Below are 23,736 nucleotides of genomic sequence, written 5' to 3'. Positions count from 1 at the left end.
GGGGTGAACCGGAGCAAACCCACACAGACACGGGGAGAATGTGCAAACTCCGAGGCTGGAATCAAACCCAGGTCTCTGGTGCTGTGCGGCAGCAGTGCTTACCACTGAGCCACCCTGGAAAAGCCACTGTGCCGTGCACTAGAAGACACAAAGGGGTGACCCAGTGCTGACTGCAGGGTCAATGGTAGAAATGCAAGAGACTGCAGAGAGGACAGTGCAGCACAGAAGGTCATTTGGCTTCTAGCCTGCACCCACTGGCCATTGCATCCCAGTCTTCAGCCTTAGAAGTGCTCCTTTGGAGAGGAGGCGACACGGGCAAGGCTGGCCGAATGGCCTACTTCTCAGTCATTGTGTGTTCAATGCTTTCTCGAGTCAGAGATGCTCGGACGAAAATGCTGCCTCTGCACCTCAGGCTTGACTCCCCTGTCCAATGTGTCAGTTCCTAGGGCACAATGACAAAGCAGCCGTGCTATTAGTGTGCTTCTCCCCCCCCTCCCCTCCCCTCCCCCTTCGATCAGGCAGGACGAGGTCACCTAGCTCAGAGGCTGGGACACTACCACTGCACCACAAGTAAAGGAGCTGGGTTCCCGTCTGTTGCTGGAGAGACGTGGGGTAAATTCCTCTCTCTCTCTCTCTCTCTGCTATTCTGCAGCTATCCCACTGGAGGGAGCGAATCCTAGCTGTGGGCAACAGCCGCACTCTCATTGACCGGGAAAGGTTGCAGAGCTGCAGAGGGCTGGAGGGACAAATCAGAATGTGGAGTACGTCTGTCTGTTTGCTGAGAGAGAGGAGGAATACCGCTAACAGCATAACAGGTAAGGCAAGTCCTGAAGAGCCAGAGGGGATTAAAAAAAAAACACATACATCTTTTGTGTTCCTTTTGATTTGATTTTTTTTGTTGTTGCTGTGTTTTGCAACCATGATATTTCAGGGAATGAACAAAACATTCCCGTTTTGGATGTTCATCCAGTGATACTGAGAAGGTAAGCAGTGCACTGGCTTCAGCCCAAATGCAGAATTGCTCTTTGTATGACTGCCGGTCTATTGTCAGATTGCAAACGCTGGAGTGTGTGGATATTCGTAACATTTTTTTCTTCACAAAAAGAACTTCAACGGATCAGATCGATTTCCACAGAAATTGCTTTTGAAAAAGCCAAACAAAAAAAAAAAACCAGACGCGGATCATGTTTTAAATGCAAAGCCAGCTCAGATTTGTCCATGTTTTTGCAAAGAATAATGACTTTGGCTGTTTGGGGAGGGGGTATATGGGCATTCGTGGTCTGCAATATCATCACGTGGGCAGCACAGTGACTGCGTGTTAAGAAGGGCAAGTTGGAGGACCCTTCATCTGTGATTTTTCAGCAGTTTGCTGGAATGTGGAAGATTAGAACCACTGAAGAACTCTTCCTCCTATCCCCCATTCTGATTCTTTTCGGCCAACAACTGAATTTATGTAGCACCTTCGCTGTGCTTCACAGGAATGTTCTCAGACCCAATCTCTCTCCAGTACCTACCAGATCTTACAGTCATAGAGATGTGCGGTACCTTACGGTCCAACCCGTCCGTGCCGACCAGGTATCCTAACCCAATCTCGTCCCATTTGCCAGCACTTGGCCCATATCCCTCCAAACCCTTCCTATTCATATACCCATCCAGTTGCCTTTTAAATGCTGTCATTGTACTAGCCCCCACCACTTCCTCTGGCAGCGCATTCCACACACGTACCACCCTCTGTGTGAAAAAGTTGCCTCTTAGGTCCCTTTTATACCTTTCTCCTCTCACCCTGAACCTATGCCTCTCTAGTTCTGGACTCATGACCAAAGTTAGGAGGACAAAAAAGTGTAGAGGTCAAACAGCTGTGCCCCTCTCCGATACGTGTAGTGGTAATGAATTTGGGGTTTTTGTGGCACAGTGGTAGTGTCCTTACCTCTGAGCCAGGAGACCCAGGTTCAAGCCCCACTTTGCTCCAGAGTTGTGTCATAACACTGATGATAAAGTGAGGGCTGCAGATGCTGGAGATCAGAGCCGAAAATGTGTTGCTGGAAAAGCGCAGCAGGTCAGACAGCATCCAGGGAACAGGAGAATCGACGTTTCGGGCATAAGCCCTTCTTCAGGAATGAGGAAAGTGTGTCCAGCAGGCTAAGATAAAAGGTAGGGAGGAGGGACTTGGGGGAGGGGCGTTGGAAATGCGATAGGTGGAGGGAGGTCAAGGTGAGGGTGATAGGCCGGAGTGGGGTGGGGGCGGAGAGGTCAGGAAGATGATTGCAGGTTAGGAAGGCGGTGCTGAGTTCGAGGGATTTGACTGAGACAAGGTGGGGGGAGGGGAAATGAGGAAACTGGAGAAATCTGAGTTCATCCCTTGTGGTTGGAGGGTTCCTAGGCGGAAGATGAGGCGCTCTTCCTCCAACCGTCGTGTTGCCATGGTCTGGCGATGGAGGAGTCCAAGGACCTGCATATCCTTGGTGGAGTGGGAGGGGGAGTTGAAGTGTTGGGCTACGGGGTGGTTGGGTTGGTTGGTCCGGGTGTCCCAGAGGTGTTCTCGGAAACGTTCCGCAAGTAGGCGATTCTCCTGTTCCTTGGATGCTGCCTGACCTGCTGCGCTTTTCCAGCAACACATTTTCAGCTCATAACACCTCTGAGCCCATTGATTTTATTACACATTTATATAGAGCCTTTCTAGGATGCTACAATAAAGCCGAGCAATACCTGGAGCATCGGAGGCTGAGGGGTGACCTCAGAGAGGTTTATAAAATCATGAGGGGCATGGATAGGGTGAATAGCCAAGGTCTTTTCCCTGGGGTGGAGGAGTCTAAAATTAGAGGGCATAGGTTTGAGGGGAAAGGTTTAAAAGGGACCTAAGGGACAACTTTTTCACACAGAGGGTGGTGCGTGCACAGAATGAGCTGCCAGAGGACGTGGTGGAGGCTGGTACAATTGCAACATTTAAGAGGCATCTGGATGGGGACATGAATAGGAAGGGTTCGGAGGGAGATGGGCCGGGTGCTGGCAGGTGGGACTAGATTGGGTTGGGATATCTGGTCGGCATGGACGGGATGGACTGAAGGGTCTGTTTCCGTGCTGTACATCTCTATGATTCTGATTCTGGCTTCTTCAGTGCCCTCCCATTTTCATGTCCCTGCCGCTGCTAGCCATGCCTTGAGCTGCCTAGGGCCCTGTAAACTCCGCAACTCTTTCCGAAATCTTTTTGCCTCACTTTCCCTCCTTTGAAAGCTGCTCATGAGGATCACGAATCCCTTAAAAATTAAGTCAAACTTGTGGATGATGCCTTCTTCACCATCCGTGTCTCCTTCCTCCTCACTTGTTGGCAGAGAGTTCCAAGTCATTACCACTTACTGCGTTCAAATAAATGTTGTCTTCCCATTACCTCCCCTCCCCCGCCCCACCAACAACACATTGTTTGTCTAAAGCCTTAAAAATGTGGACCCCCACCTCCCTCAGTCCTTGTACCATAAGCGAATGAAAGCAGATTGAACTTACCTTTCTTGTTTAAGCTAATTTTCCACTTGTATCCCTCCATCAGTAAGGTAGAGTGGTAGACTCTGTCTACCTAGACTTCAGTAAAGTCTCTGACAAAGTTCCACATGGCAGACTAATTAGTAAAGTTAGGGTCACATGGGATTCAGGGTGAGCTTGCCAATTGGATACCAAATTGCCTTGATGTTAGGAGACAGAGGCTGGTGGTGGAGGGTTGTTTCTCAGACTGGAGACCTGTGACCAGCGGTGTTCCACAGGGATCGGTGCTGGGTCCACTGTTCTTTGTCAGTTATATAAATGATTTGGATGTCAATATAAAAGGCATGGTCAGTATGTTTGGCGATGACACCAAGATTGGTGGTGCAGTGGACAGCGAAGAAGGTTAGTTAAGATTACAAAGAGATCCTGGTCAATGGGCTGAGGAGTGGCAGATGGAGTTAAATTTGGATAAAAGTGAGGTATTTCATTTTGGTAAAACAAACCAGGGCAGGACTTATACAGTTAAAAGTAGGGCCTTGGTTAGTGTTGTAGAACAGAGAGATGTTCAGGAACATCATTCTTTGAAGTTTGCGTCACATATACATAGTTGAAGAGTGTGGTGCTAGAAAAGCACAGTTGGTCAAGCAGTGTCCGAGGAGCAGGAGAATCGACAATTTGAGTATTCCTAATGAAGGGCTTATGCCCGAAGTGTCGATTCTCCTGCTCCTCGAATGCTGCTTGACCAGCTGTGCTTTTCCAGATGCCAGAGAAATTAGCCCAATAAAGTAGAGATCACAAAACACAGATCGAAGTGAAATTAACAAACCATTTGTTGACACAGTGATATTAGGGAGGAGAAATTGACCAAGCTGAAACAGCACAGAAGGTCTGTCCAGGTAACTGAAACTCTCTTCCCTGAGTCGAGAATCAAGCCAGTTTTACAGGAATACTGTACCATGATGCTAATTAAAAATAGTCAAAATACAATGGTCTTAATAATCAAGTAATCCAGTTACGATGGTGATAATCGCAAAGCCGTTATCAGCAGAACGTTCTGAATGTAGATACAATGTAGCATCCTGTCAGCAGCAATCAGTTCTTAATGGGATCAGGAGATTCCAGCTCTCTTTGAGGGTAGGTGAGAATGCCTCGTTCCTTGGCAGTGAGATGTTTTCATTATTTCTCTCCTATGAGCGGGGTATTCTGGTGCCTCTCCATCTGACCTGTCCTTTGTGTGGCTTTGGTATCACCTGGGGTACAAGGTGATACTGCCCTTAGGGCTTTGGGACAGCTGTGTTGATCTGGTCCAGGAAGCTTATTGTCAGTTTGTCTTGGGAAGTGTATTCCCTGGTCTGCGAGTGAGTGTGGTCATGCCTGGTTTCCCTTGTCAGCCTGTTTGGTCAACGCTGAGGCATTCTGGGTGTTTCTTGTGTGGTTTGGACAGGCTTGATTTCTGTGTTCTGTGTGGCCATGCTGTGGGTAGGCAGGCTGGCAGATCTTTGCCCACACTAGCACCACACTTTTCAACTCTGATCTCCAGCATCTGCAGTCCTCACTTTCCCCTAATCACATATAGACAGGGGGGTTAAGAAGATGTGTAGCATGCTTGCCTTCATTGCTCAGTCCTTTTGAGTGTAGGAGTTGGCAACGTCATGTTGAGGTTGTACAGGACATTGGTGAGGTCTCGGCTGGAGAACTGTGTCCAGTTCTGGTCGCCCTGTTACAGGAAGGATATTATTAAACTGGAGAGGGTTCAGAAGAGATTTACCAGGATGTTGCCGGGATTGGAGGGACTGAGTTAGAAGGAGAGGCTGGATAGGCTGGGAGTTTTTTCATTGGAGTGTAGGAGGCTGAGGGGTGACCTTGTAGAGAGTTAAAAATCATGAGGGGTATAGATATGGTGAATGGCAGGTGGAGGTTTGCAAGGTTAGGGGGCATATTTTTAAGGTGAGAGGAGAGAGATTTAAAACAGATATTGGGGCGGTTTTTTTTTTGACACAGAGAGTGGTTCGTATGTGGAATGAACTTCCAGAGGAAGTGGTGGACGTGGGGACAGTTACAATGTTTAAAAGACATTTGGATCAGGACATGACTAGGAAAGGTTTGGAGGGATATGGGCCCGGAGCAGGCAGGTGGGACTAGTTTATGGTTGGCATGGACTGGTTGGGCCGAAGGGTCTGTATCCATGCTGTATAGTTATTTGATCATATCTTCTCTCGATCTCCCTTGCTCCAAGAACAGTCCCATCTTCTCTCTCCCTAACCTTGGAGCTAATATCCCCAATGCCTGGAATCATTCTGGTAAATCTCCTCTGCACGCCACTCGACCCCACCCCCCAACTTTCTTCCTGGCAACCAAAGGCTGAAACTTTGTTACATTTGTTGGAACAAATCCAAAGGACCTTTTGTTGATGAACTATGTTGTGTCTGAACTAAGGAATACTTGCTGCTGACTTTAAAACTGTTCCACTCCAAGTCCCGAACTGACCTCTGATGTGACAGCTCTCTCTTGACCACAGCACTCAGTAAATGTTCAGTAAAAGCTGAGGTTATAGTTATGTCTTCCTTAAGGTGATGCAAGTGTGTGATTTATCTGTATTCATTTCAGATATTGAACCGGAGCTGGCAGCATTTGGGTTTTTGTTCTGCATGTCTATGAAGAGGTTCAATAATTAGCCTGCAGGATATCTTTCAAAACATCAGGTCAAGAAGAGACTTGCCTGAAGAGTAATGGGGTTTTATTTCTATTAGAGGAGTTCATGAGCAGACAACCCGTAATGCCATAATGCTTTCAGATAAAAGGTTCAGGAGGTTTTGTTTGGGCTTAGGTGAGACAGTCACAGTTTCGAATAAAAGCCTTTTTAGTTTCAATGTCTGCAGAAATATTGGCTGAATCTGGATGTCTAAAACAGTTGTTCCTGAGGGAAGGAGCTTGTTTAGAGCTGGTAAGAAAGTAGTTGCCTCAACATGAGGAATTTAGTCGAAAAGTTCCAGATCAGAAATGTTTGGTTGAAACCCTGCAGGGGTTATTTGAAACTGAGAAAGTCTGAGCTCTGCTGTACAAAGGCTGCTGGGAAGAGGCTGTCAGATTCTCAAGACAGGGAATCGAAGCAACCATCAAATTATAAGCCTCATAGATGTGAAATAGACTGGAGTTCTTCTTGGTCTGAGCACTGTGAAGGAGGATTTTGGGATTCATGGGATAGTATTTTACAATCGAGTGTCTCAAAATCTTTAAATTTGTGTTGTATAGTTTTTTTTTTCTATTTTATCCTCATTTCTTTCCCTATAGAAACTTTGTGAAACTTGGATCTGCAGTGTCACATGTTTGTGTTTTAGTGACCGACGACCTTGTTTAAAACCAAACAAAAAACAGTCACCAATTAAAGTTTATCCGGGAGTAATGTCAGCTGGGTTCAAATAATAATGCCTTGGGGAAAATACCAACTTAATGGTCTTAGCAGACAGTGACTGGCAAGCAAGGAAGAGAAATACATTAATTTATTGATAATTTTAGGAGCGACAGAATAAGTCAGACAGAAGGAGTAAAGAACATAAAATAGGGTTACGTTGACGTAGCAACTTTTGCAACTCCAGGACATGCCAAATTATTTACAATTAATCAAGTAATTTGGGAATGTAGTCACTGTCGTATTATAGGCAACATGGCAATGGGTTTGTGTACATTAAGCTCCCACACCCAGCAATGAGATAGACATCTGTCTTTGGGACTGGTGATTCCTCTTGTGGTTTTGACAGGCTGTGCACTTTACGTTGTAGATCAGAAGTGAATCTGATTATTCGTGATCTCAATGTGGGCGGCACGGTGGCACAGTGGTTAGCACTGCTGCCTCACAGCGCCAGAGACCCGGGTTCAATTCCCGACTCAGGCGACTGACTGTGTGGAGTTTGCACGTTCTCCCCGTGTCTGCGTGGGTTTCCTCCGGGTGCTCCGGTTTCCTCCCACAGTCCAAAGATGTGCAGGTCAGGGTGGATTGGCCGTGCTAAATTGCCCGCAGTGTTAGGTGAAGGGGTAAACGTAGGAGTATGGGTCTGGGTGGTATACGCTTCGGCGGGTCGGTGTGGACTTGTTAGGCCGAAGGGCCTGTTTCCACACTGTAAGTAATCTAAAAAAAAATCTAAAAAATGGTGAGAGAGAGAGAGAGAGAGAGTGGCCTGGATCCTAGGGAGAAATAGCCCCCTCTTCAAAATAGTGCCGTGGGGTCTTTGGTTAGGCCCCTTTTTGGAATACTGTGTTTAGTTCTAGTCTCCCTGCTATAGGAAAGATGTTGTGAAAATTGAAAAGGGTTCAGAAAAGATTTACAAGGATGTTGCCAGGGTTGGAGGGTTTGAGCTACAGGAAGAAGCTGAATAGGCTGGGGCTGTTTTCCCTGGAGCGTCAGAGGCTGAGGGGTGAGCTTATAGAGGTTTATAAAATCATGAGGGGCATGGATAGAGTAAATAGACAAGGTCTTTTCCCCAGAGTAGGTGAGTCCAAGGGAGGGGAAAGTGAGGACTGCAGATGCTGGAGATCAGAGCTAAAAATGTGTTGCTGGAAAAGCGCAGCAGGTCAGGCAGCATCCAAGGAGCAGGAGAATCGATGTTTCAGGCATGAGCCCTTCTTCAGCCCTTCTTCCTGAAGAAGGGCTCATGCCCGAAACATCGATTCTCCTGCTCCTTGGATGCTGCCTGACCTGCTGCACTTTTCCAGCAACACATTTTCAGCTCCGAGTCCAAGGGAGGCACAGGTTTAAGGTAAGAGGGGAAAGATTTAAAAGGGACCTGAGGGGCAATGTTTTTACGCAGAGGGTGGTACGTGTATGGAATGAGCTGCCAGAGGAAGTGGTGGAGGCTGGTACAATTACAACATTTAAAAGGCTTCTGGATAGTAACATGAATAGGAAGGGTTTGGAGGGGATATTGGCCAAGTGCTGGCAAATGGGACTACATTGGGTTAGGATATCTGGTCGGCATGGACGAGTTTGACTGAAGGGTCTGTTTCCATGCTGTACATCTCTACGACTCTATTTAATAGAATCCATACAGTGTGGAAACAGACCATTTAGCCCAGCACGTCCGCACCAACCCTCTGAAGAGCACAGACCCATTCCCCGACATTCTTACTTTACATTTTTCCTTGACTAATCCACCTAACCTACACATCCCTTGATAGTCTAGGCAATTTAGCACGGCCAATCCATACTAACCTGCACATCTGTGGATTGTGGGAGCACCCAGAGGAAACCCACACAGACAGTCGCCCAAGGCTGGAATCAAACCCGGGTGCCTGGCGCCGTGAGGTAACAGTGCTAACCGCTGAGCCACCTATTGTGCTGTAAGAATGAGAGAACAACATTGTTGCTTCTTTTGGTGTTTGAGAAAAGGTGATTATTAAATGCTTCAAAATTCCGTGGATGAATGGAAAAATTCAAAACAAACTGAACTTGAGGACAAGGGGCATGTAGAGATAGAAGGTAATGAGAAGGTTTGAGTTAAGAGCATGAGGAAGATGAAGGAGTGATGGCAGACTGAAGGGAAACAGAAAGTGGATAAGGAGCGTGTGCCATAGATATGACAATCAAAGGGAATTACTAGATGTGTCGGGGGACCCTTGAGGAGAGAGAGAGAGTTAGTCGAGGAGAAGGGGAAATGAGCAGATATGTGCAACAAATCTCTTACTAGAATGTCTGCTTTCGTTCTGAGAAAAGAGCCATTTGGGCTTGAAACACTAACTCCGTCTGTCTGTCTCTCTCTCTGTGTCTGTCTCTCCACAGACACTGCCAGGACCTGCTGTGGTTCTCCAGCACTTTCTGTTTTGATTACCTGTGAGGATATATGTTGATCATTAGTCATCAGGCAAATCACAATCTCAGCCCCTGTGATGTACTGGCTGTGAAACTATTGAAATGAAAAATACATTGAGAATCTGGCAGTTTGAAGTGATTCTGAGCCCTTTATGAATGACGTAGCAGTAATACTATTCCTCTATGTCACTGGAGAGTGAGCAGCATCAGTGAATCAGAAATTTCAATATTCTCCATGTCAAATTATTAATTTTTTTCGGTTGGTTTTATTTGCAAGGCTGGGGAGTTATAGCTTGTTAACTGTGTATTTTTAAATATTAAAATGTCAAAATAAGAAATATTAAATTTTAAATATTAAAATGTATCTGCTTAGCATCTCTAACTTTATTTCCACTTAATGGGGTAAAACATAGAACGCTACAGTGCAGTACAGGCCCTTCAGCCCTCGATGTTGTGCTAACCTGCAAAACTAATCTGATGCCCATCTAACCTACACTGTTCCATTATTATCCATGTGTATGTCCAATGCCCATTTAAATGCCCTTAACATCACTGAGTCTACGACAATTGCAGGCCGGCCGTTCCATGCCCCTACTACTCTCTTGAGTAAAGAAACAGCCTCTGATATCTGTCCTATATCTGTCACCCTTCAATTTAAAGCTATGTCCCCTCATGTTAGCCTACACCATCCGAGGAAAAAAGCTGTCACTGTCCACCTTACTTAACGCTCTGATTATCTTATACATCTCCATTGAGTGACCTCCTTCTCTCTAATGAAAACAGCCTCAGTTCCCTCAGCCTTTCCTCGTAGGACCTTCCTTCAATATTCCAGATGGAGGTGAAACTCATTTTGTTGAGGATATAATTTTCTCACTTATTGGGTTCAAAATGCTCTTTTTGGCCCCTTTAGCCAACATGTTCTCAGGTGCAACTTGCTTTCACCAGTCAGTTGATAATAATGTGGTCTGGAACCTCAGTGAAAGACTGCAAGTCAATCTCCTTCACAGACGAGAATGAAGGATTGGGGGAACAAAGCAGAGAGATGACAGAAAGTGATCAAATCAAGTATACATGAGAGATGAAAACAAATATTGGATTGAGAGCGAGAAATGGAGACAAAGAGAAGGAAAAAAAGGGGGGTTGAAATGTTAAATGTAAGAACAATCTAAGACGTGTCAAAATGAGATTGAACAGTATCACTTACTTGTTCCTCTCCTGACTGCACAGACTGATTGGCGTTGGATAGAAAATTTGTTTTAAAAAGATACTTGCGCTGCGAATTGCCAGACCTAATTTTCTGCAGTGAGTTGGAATGACAGTCACTGTTCTTAAAAATAACAGCAAGGCTAAGAGCAAGCCTGAGACAAGTGGCAGAGGGCTTTACGTTGGCGAACACATTCAGGAGATTGGAGAGCCATAAGCTGTCTCTCACTCTCCTAAATGTGCTGGCTGATTTGCACATCTATAGTGTTGTGTATCATGAAACTGCTGTTATTTTCCCAGCCGTGTGCAACCCATACAGATAGGATCCAAAGAACTGACTCATATCTGTACCATCTGTGATTTAGTCAAACCATCTCCATGCTGGGATATTTTTTGTATTCATTTAACTTTGGAAAATGTCCGTCTACAATTACAAACTCCTGGTGTGTGATGGAATCCGATGCATCTTCTGTAGAATTGCAGTCATGAATTAGTTACACAGACACAGACACACGAAATTGTTGGCCATTATGATGGGAGTTGGTGCAATGGGTTCACAAACAGTTTTCTCCCTGCTAAGACCCGTGTTCACATCTACCAAGGATCCATGCGATGTACCATTGCTCTTTGCTGAATTGAACTTAACACCTTGAGGGAGGGGAATTCCAGGATTCTGTCCCAGTGACACTGAAGGAACGGCGATAGATTTCCCAGTCAGGATGGTGAGGGGCTCGGAGGGGAACTTGCAGGGGGTGGTGTTCCCACGTATCTGCTGCCCTTGTCCTTCTAGATGGAAGTGGTAGTGGTTTTGGAAGGTGCTGCCTGAGGGTCTTTGGTGAATTCCTGCAGTGCATCTTGTAGATGATACACACTGCTGCTACTGAGCGTCGGTGGGGGGAGGGAGTGGATGTTTGTGGATGTGGGGCCAATCAAGTGGCTGCTTTGTCCTGGATGGTGTCGGGCTTCTTGAGTGTTGTTGGAGCTGCCCCCATCCAGGGGCAAGTGGGGAGTATTCCCTCACCCTCCTGACTTGTGCCTTGTAGATGGTGGGACAGGCTTCAGGGAGTCAGGAGGGGAGTTACTTGCTGCAGGATTCCGAGCTCCTGACCTGCTCCTGTACCCACTGTGCTTATGTGGTGAGTCCAGTTGAGTTTCTGGTCAATGGTAACCCCCAGGATGTTGAATGTGGTGATTCAGTGACGGTAACACCGCTGAATGTCAAGGGGTGATAGTTAGATTCTGTCTTGTTCGAGATGGTCAGAGCCTGGCACTTGTATGGTGCTTGTAAGCCCAAGCCTGGATATTGCCCAGATCTTACTGTATTTGGACATGAACTGCTTCAGTATCTGAGGAGTTGCGAATGGTGCTGGACACTGTGCAATCATCAGTGAGCATCCCCCACTCCTGACCTTATGACGGAGGGACTCCTGCAGAGGTGTCCTGGGGCTGAGATGACTGACCTCCACCAACCACAACCATCTTCCTGCGTACAAGGCTGTAATGAGGTCAGGAGCTGAGTGACCCTGGTGGGACCCAAACTGGGTGTCACTGAGCAGGGTATTGCTGAGCAGGTGCTGCTTGATAGCCCTGTTGGTGACACCTTCCATCACTTTCCTGATGATCGAGAGGAGACCGATGGGGCGGTAATTGGCTGGGTGGGATTTGTCCTGCTTTCTGTGGGTACAGGACATACCTGGGCAACTTTCCACATTGTCGGGTAGATGCCAGTGTTATAACTGTACTGGAACAGCTTGGCTCAGGGGAGCGGCAGGTTCTGGAGCACAGGTCTTCAGTCCTATTGCTGGAATGTTGTCAGGGCCCATAGCCTTTGCAGTGTCCAGTGTCTCCAACCGTTTCTTGATATCACATGGAGTGAATCGGATTGGCTGAAGACTGGGATCTGTGATGCTGGGGATCACTGGAGGAGGCCGAGGTGGATCATCCACTCAGCACTTCTGGCTGAAGATTGCTGTGAAAGCTTCACCAGGTTAACATCTCATCTTCAGGAATGCCTGGTGCTGCTCCTGCCATGCCCTCCTGCACCCTCCATTGAACCAGGGTTGATCCCCTGGCTTGATGGTAATGGTTGAGTGGGGGATATGCCGGGCCATGAGGTTACAGATTGTGCTGGAGTACAGTTCTCCTGCTGTTGATGGCCAGTCTTGAGTTGCTAGATCTGTTTGAAGTCTGTTCCATTCAGCACGGTGATAGTGCCACACAACACGATGGAGGGTTTTCTCAATGTGAAGGTGAGACTTTGTCTCCACAAGGACTGTGTGGTGGTCACTCTTACCGATACTGTCACGGACAGATACATCTGCAGCCGGCAGATTGGTAAGGATGAGGTTGTTGAGTATGTTTTTCCCTCTTGTTGGTCCCCCCACCACCTGCCGCAGACCCAGGGTAGCAGCTATGTCCTTTAGGACCTGACCAGCTCGATCAGTAATACTGCTGCTGAGCCACTCTTGGTGGTGGACATTGAGATCCCCCACCCAGGGTACATTCTGTGACCTTGCCACCCTCAGTGCTTCCTCTAGGTGTTGTTCAACACGGACGAGTACCGATTCATCAGCCGAGGGAGGGTGGTACGTGAGAATCAGCAGGAGGGTTCCTTGGCCAGGTTTAACCTGAAGCCATGAGACTTCATGGGGCCCAGAGTCAATGTTGAGGACTCCCAGAGTAACTCCCTCCCGACTGTGTCCCCACCCTCAGCTGGGTCTGTCCTGCCGGTGGGACAGGATGTATCCAGGGATGGTGATGGTGGTGCCTGGGACATTGTCTGGAAGGTATGATTCCGTGAGTAGGACTATGCCAGGCTGTTGTTGGAGTAATCTGTGAGACAGCTCTCCCAATGTTGGCACCAGGCCCCAGGTGTTAGTGAGGCGGGTCGACAGGGCTGTTTCTGCCGTGGTCTTTTCCGGTGACGAGGTCAACGTCCGGTTTCAATCCCGGGAGTGTTTTTGCTGCTGACGCTGAGAGCCAGAGACTTGGGAAATATTCCACACGGTGGAGCCTGACTCGCAACGTTTTTCGGAGGTGAAAGGAGCACCGTCTCCACACAATCTTTTCTTGCCTTTTGGAAAGGTGAAGGTATGACAGTGAATGGCTAGCATTCTGAGCAGTGAAATCTCCGGCTGGTGTCCAGGAATGATGATGTGATTTGATTAGATTAGATTACTTACAGTGTGGAAACAGGCCCTTCGGCCCAACAAGCCCACACCGCCCCGCCGAAGCGCAACCCACCCATACCCGTACATTTACCCCTCACCTAACACTACGGGCAATTTAGCATGGCCAATTCACCTAACCTGCACATCTTTGGACTGTGGGAGGAAACCGGAGCACCCGGAGGAAACCCACGCAGAACGTGCAAACTCCACACAGTCAGTCGCCTGAGGCGGGAATTGAACCCGGATCTCCGGCGCTGTGAGGCAGCAGTGCTAACCACTGTGCCACCGTGCCGTGGTTTGTTGATGTTACACGTGATGAAAGGCTTTCCACCTGAGACAGGATGTTCTGGATCGTACATTGTGATTGGTTGAGGAGCATGCCAACTCAGCCTCTCCTTGTCTATTGTTTGAATTTCTATTGTCCCACCTCTTTGACTCCATTTGTTGATGGTTCCAACTCAAACTAACCTGTATCCTACCTGGTGTGGAGGTGCCGGTGTTGGACTGGGCTGGACAAAGTTTAAAAATCACACAACACCAGGTTATAGTCCGACAGGTTTATTTGGAGATAACCTGGCAGGACAGCTTCCAAGTAGACCTGTTGGACTATAACCTGGTGTTGTGTGATTTTTTTTTTTAACTGTTTCCTACCTGGTATGATGTTCCTGCAATTTATGGCCGCTCCTGAAAAGAAGAGGGGACGTTTCCAGGTTTTCTGGACACGAGGGAGCCCAGCAAAGCACAGACTGAAAGATAAAATTCTGAGAGTCATGCAGCACGGAAACAGACCCTTCGGCCCAACGCGTCTATGCCGACCATAATCCCAAAGTAGACCTGCCTGCTCCTGGCCCATCTCACTCCAAACCTTTCCTATTCCTGCACTTATCCAAATATCTTTTAAATGCTGTAACTCAGGAAGCTCATTCCACACACCAACCAGTCTCTGAGTAAAATAAAATTGACCCTCCATGTCTGTTTTAAATCTTTCTCTTCTCAGCTTAAAATCTCTGCCCCCTATCTCCGAAACCTCCTCGGGTAAAGACACCTTCCATTCACCTTATCTGTACCCCTCGTGATTTTATAAACCTCCATAAACCTCCTATGAAAAAAAGTCCCAGCCCCTCCCTATAACTCAAACCCTCCATTCCCTGCAGCATCCTGGTAAATCTCTTCTGAATCCTCACCAGCTTAATAATATCTGTGGGTTGACACGGTGGCTCAGTGGTGAGCATTGTTGCCTCACGGCGCCAAAGACCTGGGTTCGATTCCAGCCGCAGGCGACTGTCTGTGTGGAGTTTGCACATTCTCCCTGTGTCTGCGTGGGTTTCCTGCAGGTGCTCCGGTTTCCTCCCACAGTCCAAAGATGTGCAGGTTAGGGTGGATTGGCCATGCTAAATTGTCCCATAGTGCCCAGGGATGTGCAGGTTAGGGTGGATAGGCCATGCTAAATTGTCCCATAGTGCCCAGGGATGTGTAGGTTAGGGTGGATTGGCCATGCTAAATTGTCCCATAGTGTCCAGGGATGTGCAGGTTCGGGTGAATTGGCCGTGCTAAATTGTCCCATAGTGCCCAGGGATGTGCAGGTTAATGTGGATTGGCCATGCTAAATTGTCCCATAGTGTCCAGGGATGTGCAGGTTAGGGTGGATTGGCCATGCTAAATTGTCCCATAGTGTCCAGGGATGTGCAGGTTAGGGTGGATTGGCCATGCTAAATTGTCCCATAGGGCCCAGGGATGTGTAGGTTAGGGTGGATTGGCCATGCTAAATTGTCCCATAGTGCCCAGGGATGTGCAGGTTAGGGTGGATTGGCCATGCTAAATTGTCCCATAGTGCCCAGGGATGTGCAGGTTAGGGTGGATTGGCCATGCTAAATTGTCCCATAGTGCCCAGGGATGTGCAGGTTAGGGTGGATTAGCCATGCTAAATTGTCCCATAGTGCCCAGAGATGTGCAGGTTAGGGTGGATTGGCCATGCTAAATTGTCCCATAGTGCCCAGAGATGTGCAGGTTAGGTGCATTAGTCTGTGGTAAATGTAGAGTAGCAGGGGAATGGGTCTGTGTGGGTTAGTCTTCAGAGAGTTGGTGTGGACTTGTTGGGTCAAAGGGCCTGTTTCCACACTGTGGGGATTCTATCTTCTATCTATTCTATCTATGACCGGGAGGCCGGAACTGGACACAGTACTCCAGAAATGGCCTCACCAATGTCCTGTACAACCTCAACATGACATTCCCACTCCTATACTCAGAGGACTGAGCAATGAAGGCAAGCATGCTAAACACCTTTCTATATGTGATACAAACTTCAAAGAATTGTATACCTGAGAGGGCTTGACAGGGTGGATGCTGAGAGACTGTTACCCCTCATGGGGCAGCATCTCAGGATAAGGGAGCAGCGATTTGAAACCAAAATCCAGAGAAATCGCTTCATTAAGGGTTTTGCAAATCCTTTGAATCTCCTACCCTCTTACTTCCATCAGTGGTGGTATAGAGTATAAGAGCAAGGAGGTGATGTTGGAGTTTTACAGGGGGTTGGTCAGGCTCCCGCTGGACGACTGTGTGCAGTTCAGGTCACCTCCATCCAGGAAGGAGGGGTACAGAGTAGGTTCACCAGGATGTTGCCTGGGATGGAGAAATCAAGCTAAAAGGAGTGACTAGACAGGCTTGGATTGTTTTATAGAGTTATTCCTTGGCAGCTCATTCCATACACGCACCACCCTCTATGTGAAGAAGTTGCCCCTTACATCTCTTTTAAATCTTTCCCCTTTCATCTTAAATCTATGCCCTCTACGTAGAACAGTACAGGCCCTTCGGCCTGCGATGTTGTGCTGACCCTTTTATCCTACTCTAAGATCAAACTAACCTTCATTATCAAATAGTTCTGGACTCCCCTACCCTGGGGAAAAGCCCTTGTCTGTTTACCCTATCCATGCCCCTCATGATTTTATAAACCTCTATAAGGTCACCCCTCAGTCTCCGACGCTCCAGGGAAAATAGCTCCAGCCTGTTCAGCCTCTCCCTATAGCTCAAACCTTATAAGTGTTTTGTAAATCTTTTCTGAACCCTTTCAAATTTCATAACATCCTTCCTATAGCAGGGAGACCAGAATTTCAAGCGAGGAGATTTCCTGGCCTTTTCATTTTAAGTCACAACAGGTTTGTTTCTGATTCAATTTTTTAATAAAGAAAAATGCATGCTGCCCATTCTTTCGAGTCGAAAGTGATTGCAGTCTCTATTTTATATTTCAGCTCATTAACCAGACAGATGAATGAAAGGATGGGTATATGAATAGGAAGGGTTTAGAGAGATATGGGCCAAGTGCTGGAGAATGGGACTAGATTGGGTTGGGATATCTGGTCGGCATGGACGGGTTGGGCCGAAGGGTCTGTTTCCGTGCTGTATACATCTCTGACTCTATATAGGTCCACCTCTCAAACTGGCAAGGCACACTTACGTCAGACATGAGATGGGGCTTTTATGGTGCATTGGTAGTGTCTCTACCTCTGAACTAAGAGGCCCGGGTTCAAATCCCACCTGCTCCAGAGGTGCACCTTGCCATCTTTGAACAGGTTGATTAGAAACTATGACACAAACGAAGGGAACAAGAGTAGGGAGCTTATATTCAGGATGGGGAGACGTACTGCCTGGGACCGTCTTCGATTTTAATCGTGGCCCTTCCCAAAGGAATTTGTCTGAACGAGGGGAAACAACATTGCAGGGGCAGAGGTGATTTAAGAAAGCAGACCTTGATGTGCCAGAGTCTGAGCGGCCTCCATCCGTGCTGAATCGTTCTGAAACACTTCAACCAATAAGGATTGTACAGAATGTGGAATTGTTTTTTTTCCCCTCTCGTGTGCCCTCCAGATGGGGGTTGGCATAATGCTGGTCTTTGTGTGTCGTTGCTGTGTGTGGAGTGTGTTGCTTGTAGCGTTTAACTCAAAAGGGGACACATCAGTAAAATGTGTGATCGACTTGTTCACCGTTGAACAATGTGTTACTTTGTTCTCCGAAACAATGGCTTTGTGAGAAGTGTCAGGGGAAGTAGGGTCTCGGGCCTAATCGTGAAAGCCAGTGCCAGAGGTTGATAGGACGAGGAGAGACGATAAGGGCAGCAGTGGTTGGTTGGGCCAGGGTCGAACTTTGCACCTGAAAGTGGGCGGTCCTCAGAAACGAAGACTGGAAAGGTGAAGATTTGCAGCCTTGAGAATTGATTTGAAGATGGCGACAGTGCACTACAACTTGATTTGAACGCCGTGAGGATAGAACGAGGAGGAGGGAGGGATGAGAGGAAGCTCGGTTGGAGCTTAAGAACAAACACAGACCTGTCTCCTCTTTACAAATGTGGAGGGGTGGGGGGGCGGATTGTCACACAAGCACTGACCATAGTGGTGTGGACGAGATTGGGAAAGCAAGAGCAAGACAATAAAAATAAACAGAAGAGTTGAGAACGAGAGGAGGCCATTCGGCCCAGTCAATCCTCCTCTGCCGTTCAATGAGACCGATTTGATTATGGTCTTAACTTTCCCATCTGCCCCAACCTTTAACTCCCTCATCAACCAAAAAAATATCAATTGAATCAACGGAAGGCTGAGCTCAGTGACTCTGCTCTTTCTGGAGAAGGGAATGGGAGACTGATTAGCAAAGTTAGATCTCATTGGAATACAGGGAGAACTCGCCATTCGGATACAGAACTGGCTCAAAGGTAGAAGACAGAGGGTGGTGGTGGAGGGTTGTTTTTCAGACTGGAGGCCTGTGACCAGTGGAGTGTCACAAGGATCGGTGCTGGGTCCACTACTTTTTGTCATTCACATAAATGATTTGGGTGTGAACATAAGAGATGTATAGTTAGTAAGTTTGCAGATGACACCAAAATTGGAGGTGTTGTGGACAGCAAAGAGGGTCACCTCAGATTACAACAGGATCTGGACCAGGTGGGCCAATGGGCTGAGAAGTGGCAGATGGAGTTTAATTCATATAAATGTGAGGTGCTGCATTTTGGGAAAGCAAATCTTAGCAGGACTTATACACTTAATGGTAAGGTCCTCAGGAGTGTTGCTGAACAAAGAGACCTTGGAGTGCAGGTTCATAGCTCCTTGAAAGTGGAGTCGCAGGTCGATAGGATAGTGAAGGCGGCGTTTGGTATGCTTTCCTTTATTGGTCAGAGTATTGAGTACAGGAGTTGGGAGGTCATGTTGCGGCTGTACAGGACATTGGTTAGGCCACTGTTGGAATATTGCATGCAATTCTGGTCTCCTTCCTATCGGAAAGATGTTGTAAAACCAGAAAAGATTTACAAGGATGTTGCCAGGGTTGGAGGATTTGAGCTATAGGGAGAGGCTGAACAGGCTGGGGCTGTTTTCCCTGGAGCGTCGGAGGCTGAGGGGTGACCTTATAGAGGTTTATGAAATCATGGGGGGCATAGATAGGATAAAATAGACAAGGTATTTTCCCTGAAGTAGGAAGGTCAAGAACTAGAGGGCATAGGTTTAGGGTGAGAGGGGAAAGGTATAAAAGAGACCTACGGGGCCACTTTTTCACACAGAAGGTGGAGCATGTATGGAATGAGCTGCCAGAGGAAGTGGTGGAGGCTGGTACAATTGCAACATTTAAGAGGCATTTGGATGGGTATATGAATAGGAAGGATTTGGAGGGATCTGGGCCGGGTGCTGGCAGGTGGGACTAGATTGGGTTGGGATATCTGGTCGGCATAGACGGGTTGGACTGAAGGGTCCGTTTCTGTGCTGTACATTACTATGACAAGTATGTAGAACAGTACAGCAGGATGTCGTTCTCAACTCATCCCATCTGCCTGCACACCGTCCATATCCCTCTATTCATGTGTCTGTCTCAGTGCCTCTTCATCCCTGATGAAGGGCTTATGCCTGTAATGTTGACTGTCCTGCCTGGGTGCAGTCTGACCGGCTGTGCTTTTCCAGCGCCACACCTTTCGACTCAATGCCTCTTCGATGTTGCTTCCACCACCTCCCCCTGGCAGCGTGTTCCAGATACCTTCTGCCCTCTGGGTTTTTAAAAAACCTTGCCTTGCGCATCTCCTTTTTCAACTTCCCTCCTCTTGCCCTAAACCTATGTTCCCCTACATCTCTCCATGAGGAGACTGAACTCTATCCAGTAATGGTAGAGATTGGAGGCTCAGGAAGGAACATTCATTCAGTATGGACGTACATGGAATAGTGTAGGTTAGATGGGCTTCAGATTGGATGGCACAATAGTAGGCGGGACGGTAAATTGCAATGAGGAAATAACCTTACAAATGGATGTCGATCGGTTAGGAGAGTGGGCCAAAATGTGGCGGATGGAGTTTAATGCTGATAAGTGTTAAGGTGCTGCATTTTGGTCGGAAAAATGGGAAGGTGACTTATTATCGAAGCGGGGAGAGAGTTCGGGGTGCTCCAGTGCAGAGGGAGCTGGGTGTACTCGTTCATGAGGCACAGAAAACTCGCACACAGATACAGCAGGTAAAGAAAGCCAATGGAACATTGGCTTTTACAGCTAAAGGAATAGAATATAAGATAAGGAAGCACTGTTGCAATTATACAAGGCATTGCTGTGACTGCACCTGGAGTATTGTGCACAGTTTTGGTCTCCTTATTTGAGGAAAGATGTAGCAGCCTGGGAGGCAGTTCCGAGGAAGTTTACCCGATTGATCCCAGAGGTTTGTCGGACGAAGAGAGATTGAACAGTTTAGGCCTATACTCTCTGGAATTTAGAAGAATAAGAGGAGATCAAATTGAGGTAATTAAGATGATGGGAAGCGTGGATAAAACAGACCTGGAGTGGATGCTTCCTCCTTGAGGGGCATTCTGGGACGAGAGGTCATAATCTTTGACAAATTTAAAACGGAGTTGAGGAGAAACTTCTTCCAGAGGGTTGTGAATCTGTGGGAATTAGTTAACCCCAAAGTGCGGTGGATGCTGGGACAGTGAGTAGGTTTAAGCAGGAGTTAAGACAGATTTTTAATTGGTGATGGGTTGGAGGGATATGGAGAGAAGGCAGGAAAATGGGGGTGAGGAGCATATCAGCGATGATCGAGTGGTGGAGCAGACTCGATGGGCCGAATGGCTTAATTCGACTCTGATGTCTTGTGGACTTCTGATGATGCACAATATAAATAGTCCCGTTTGACAGAGTGCTCCTCGACTCCTCGACTCTCAACAAGGGAACATTCCTGTCTGCGTCTGGTAATGGGGAATAAACAGAGTGGTTGAGAGAAGTATAAATTGGGGATTATCAAGGCAATAGTGACCATAATACGGTTTAAGATGAAGGTCGAGCAGTGGGGTGAAAATCAAAAGATTCAATTGCAGGAAAGCTGATTTTGAGTAAATACAAGCCGAAAGAAGTGCAGACGCTGTAAATCAGAAACGACAACAGAGATTGCTGGAAAAGCTCAGCAGTTCTGGCACCACCTGAGGAGAGAAATCAGTTAGCGTTTCGGGTCGTGTGACCCTTCCTCAGAACTGATGGTAGCTGGGAAAATATTGAAGTTTAGGCAGAAGAGAGGGTTGGGGGGGTGGGATAAGGAGTAAAGGATAGGTGGGCATAGAGCCCAAGAGAGAGAAGAACAGTTGGACAGACAAAGGATTGGATAATGATCTGGCTGGGAGGGTGAATAGCTGTTAATGGGGCCTGTTAGTGATTAACAATGGGCTGTCTGATAACAAGGCCTGGTGTGTGGGGGTAGGAGTAAGGACATGGGAGAGATCAAGCCCGAAAGTTATTGAACGCGATAATGAGTCCTAAAGGCTGCAGCGTTCCCGAGTGGAAAATGAGGTGCTGTTCTTCCAGCTTGTGCTGAGCTTCCCTGGAGCACTGCAGCAAGCCTGAGACCGAGACGTTGGCCAGAGGACAGGGTGGGGTGTTAAACTGGCAGGCAACTGGAAGCTCAGGGGTCTTGTATGTAGGCAGAACATAGGCGTTCTGTGTAGATGGTCCCCCAGTCTATACTTCGTTTCCCCAATGTAGAGGAGAGCACATTGTGAGCAGCGAGTGTGGTAGACTAGATTGTGGGGAAGTGCAGGTAAAGTGCTGCTTCACCTGGAAGGTGTGTTCGGGCCCTTGAATACGGAGGATTTTCAGTGGCTGATAATAGAATTTGAGAAAATGGCCCAGGTGACTATATTGGCAGAAAGCAACAGGGAAAATTTTAAAATCGTGTTAACAGAGTTTGTGCGTTTGTGTGTGCGTATGTGTGAGCGTGAGGGGGGGGGAGGCGGGAAGGGGGATATACTTTGCGAAAAAGTAACAAACTAAATCCGACTCAGACTCCATAAATACATAGGAGAACAGTTGAGGGTTAGACAAGAGGCACATATTCAGTACATAGACTGCAGGGGGTAGAGAGTAAGAGATTTGGAGAGACACAGCATAAAGCTGGAAAGCAGAGAGAAGTAACAGAATTAAATTATCGGTGAGCGTAAAAGAAACATGACTGTTTTACAAACACATAAAGAAGAGATGGAAGGATCTGATGGGAAAAGGACCGTTAAGAAATAGAGCATGATAACATCTGGATGTAGGTTTGCTCGCTGAGCTGGAAGGTTCGTTTTCAGATGTTCCATCGCCATACTAGGTAACGTCATCGGTGAGCCTCTGGATGAAGCACTGGTGGCATGGCCCACTTTCACTTTATTGTTTGTTTGGGTTTCCTTGAGTTGGTGATGTAATTTCCTGTGGTGATGTCATTTCCTGTTCTTTTTCTCAGGGGATGGTAAATGGGATCCAATGTGTTTGTTGATAGAGTATGATAATATCTCAAGATAATGATAATGCGATGACAGAAATATTAAATGATTATTTCGCTTTGGTGTTTACCAGGGAGAGAGAACACCCATAAAACTGACTTGGACTGATGAGATGAGGAATGAGGTAAGTGCAATTCCAACTTTTTAAAAGTGGGGAATGGATTGAATAAATGTTCAGATCGTTTCTGTAATTCCTGTACTAAAGCAGGGGGTCAGAGCATACCCAAGGATTGATAGACCAGTTAGTTTACCAACAATGATAGGAAAGATGATGGAATTCCGACCAAAGGAGAGAATTGGAGAACATCAAGAGAAGAGAAATATCATAATTAATAGCCAGTCGAACTTCAGATGGGGAATTCTTGCTTGACCAATCCTATTGAACCTTTTACAGAAGTCAGAGATAGTGGAGAATAGCAAAGTACTAGATATAATTGATCCAAAGACTTCTGATAAGGCAAACTGCAAAGGTTATGGGCCCTGACAACATTCCAGCAATAGGACTGAAGACCTGTGCTCCAGAACTTGCCGCTCCCCGAGCCAAGCAGTACAGTTATAACACTGGCATCTACTCGACAATGTGGAAAGTTGCCCAGGTATGTCCTGTACAAAAAAGCAGGATAAATCCAACCCGGCCAATTACCGCCCCATCGGTCTCCTCTCGATCATCAGGAAAGTGGTGGAAGGTGTCACCAACAGTGCTATCAAGCAGCACCTGCTCAGCAATACCCTGCTCAGTGATGCCCAGTTTGGCAAACCTGGAATCAATGGGTATCAGGGGGCAAACTCTCCGCTGGTTGGAGTCATACCTGGCACATAGGAAGATGGTTGTGGTTGGTGGAGGTCAGTTATCTCAGCCCCAGGACACCTCTGCAGGAGTTCCTCAGGGTAGTGTCCTGGGCCCAACCATCTTCAGCTGCTCCATCAATGACCTTCCCTCCATCATAAGGTCAGAAGTGGGGGATGCTCACTGATGATTGCACAATGTTCAGCACCATTCGCAACTCCTCAGATACTGAAGCAGTTCATGTTCAAATACAACAAGATCTGGACAATACCCAGGCTTGGGCTGACAAGTGGCAAATAAGATACACACCACACAAATGCCAGGCTATGACCATTTCCAATAAGAGACAATCTAACCACTCCGCTTGACATTCAATGGTGTTACCATCACGGAATCCCCCATTAACAACGTCTTGGCGGTTTACCAATGACCAGAAACTCAATTGGACTCCCCACATAAATACAGTGGCGACAAGAGCAGATCAGAGGCTGGGAATCCTGCAGTGAGTAACTCCCCTCCTGACTCCCCAAAGCCTGTCCC

General features: G+C 47.2%; 1 protein-coding gene across 2 annotated transcripts in view; it reads left to right on the top strand.

Annotated features, from left to right (window-relative positions):
* Positions 1 to 697: 697 nt before the first annotated feature.
* Positions 698 to 23,736, top strand: part of LOC122543431 (beta-1,4 N-acetylgalactosaminyltransferase 1-like) — a 107,674-nt gene continuing 84,635 nt past the window's right edge. For both annotated transcript variants that reach the window (XM_087985446.1, XM_087985445.1), the window contains exons 1-2: positions 698 to 815; positions 22,483 to 22,533. In XM_087985446.1, coding sequence (XP_087841572.1) covers positions 22,529 to 22,533 — 5 coding nt within the window. In that variant the 5' untranslated portion in view covers positions 698 to 815; positions 22,483 to 22,528. The remainder of the gene's footprint in view (positions 816 to 22,482; positions 22,534 to 23,736) is intronic.

Source organism: Chiloscyllium plagiosum, unplaced genomic scaffold (assembly GCF_037043375.1).
Source record: "Chiloscyllium plagiosum isolate Xiang-an unplaced genomic scaffold, Cpla_swu_hap1 HiC_scaffold_53X, whole genome shotgun sequence".
Lineage (NCBI taxonomy): Eukaryota > Metazoa > Chordata > Chondrichthyes > Orectolobiformes > Hemiscylliidae > Chiloscyllium > Chiloscyllium plagiosum.
Note: the sequence above shows the minus strand (reverse complement) of the source record. Positions and strands in the feature narration are given on the sequence as shown.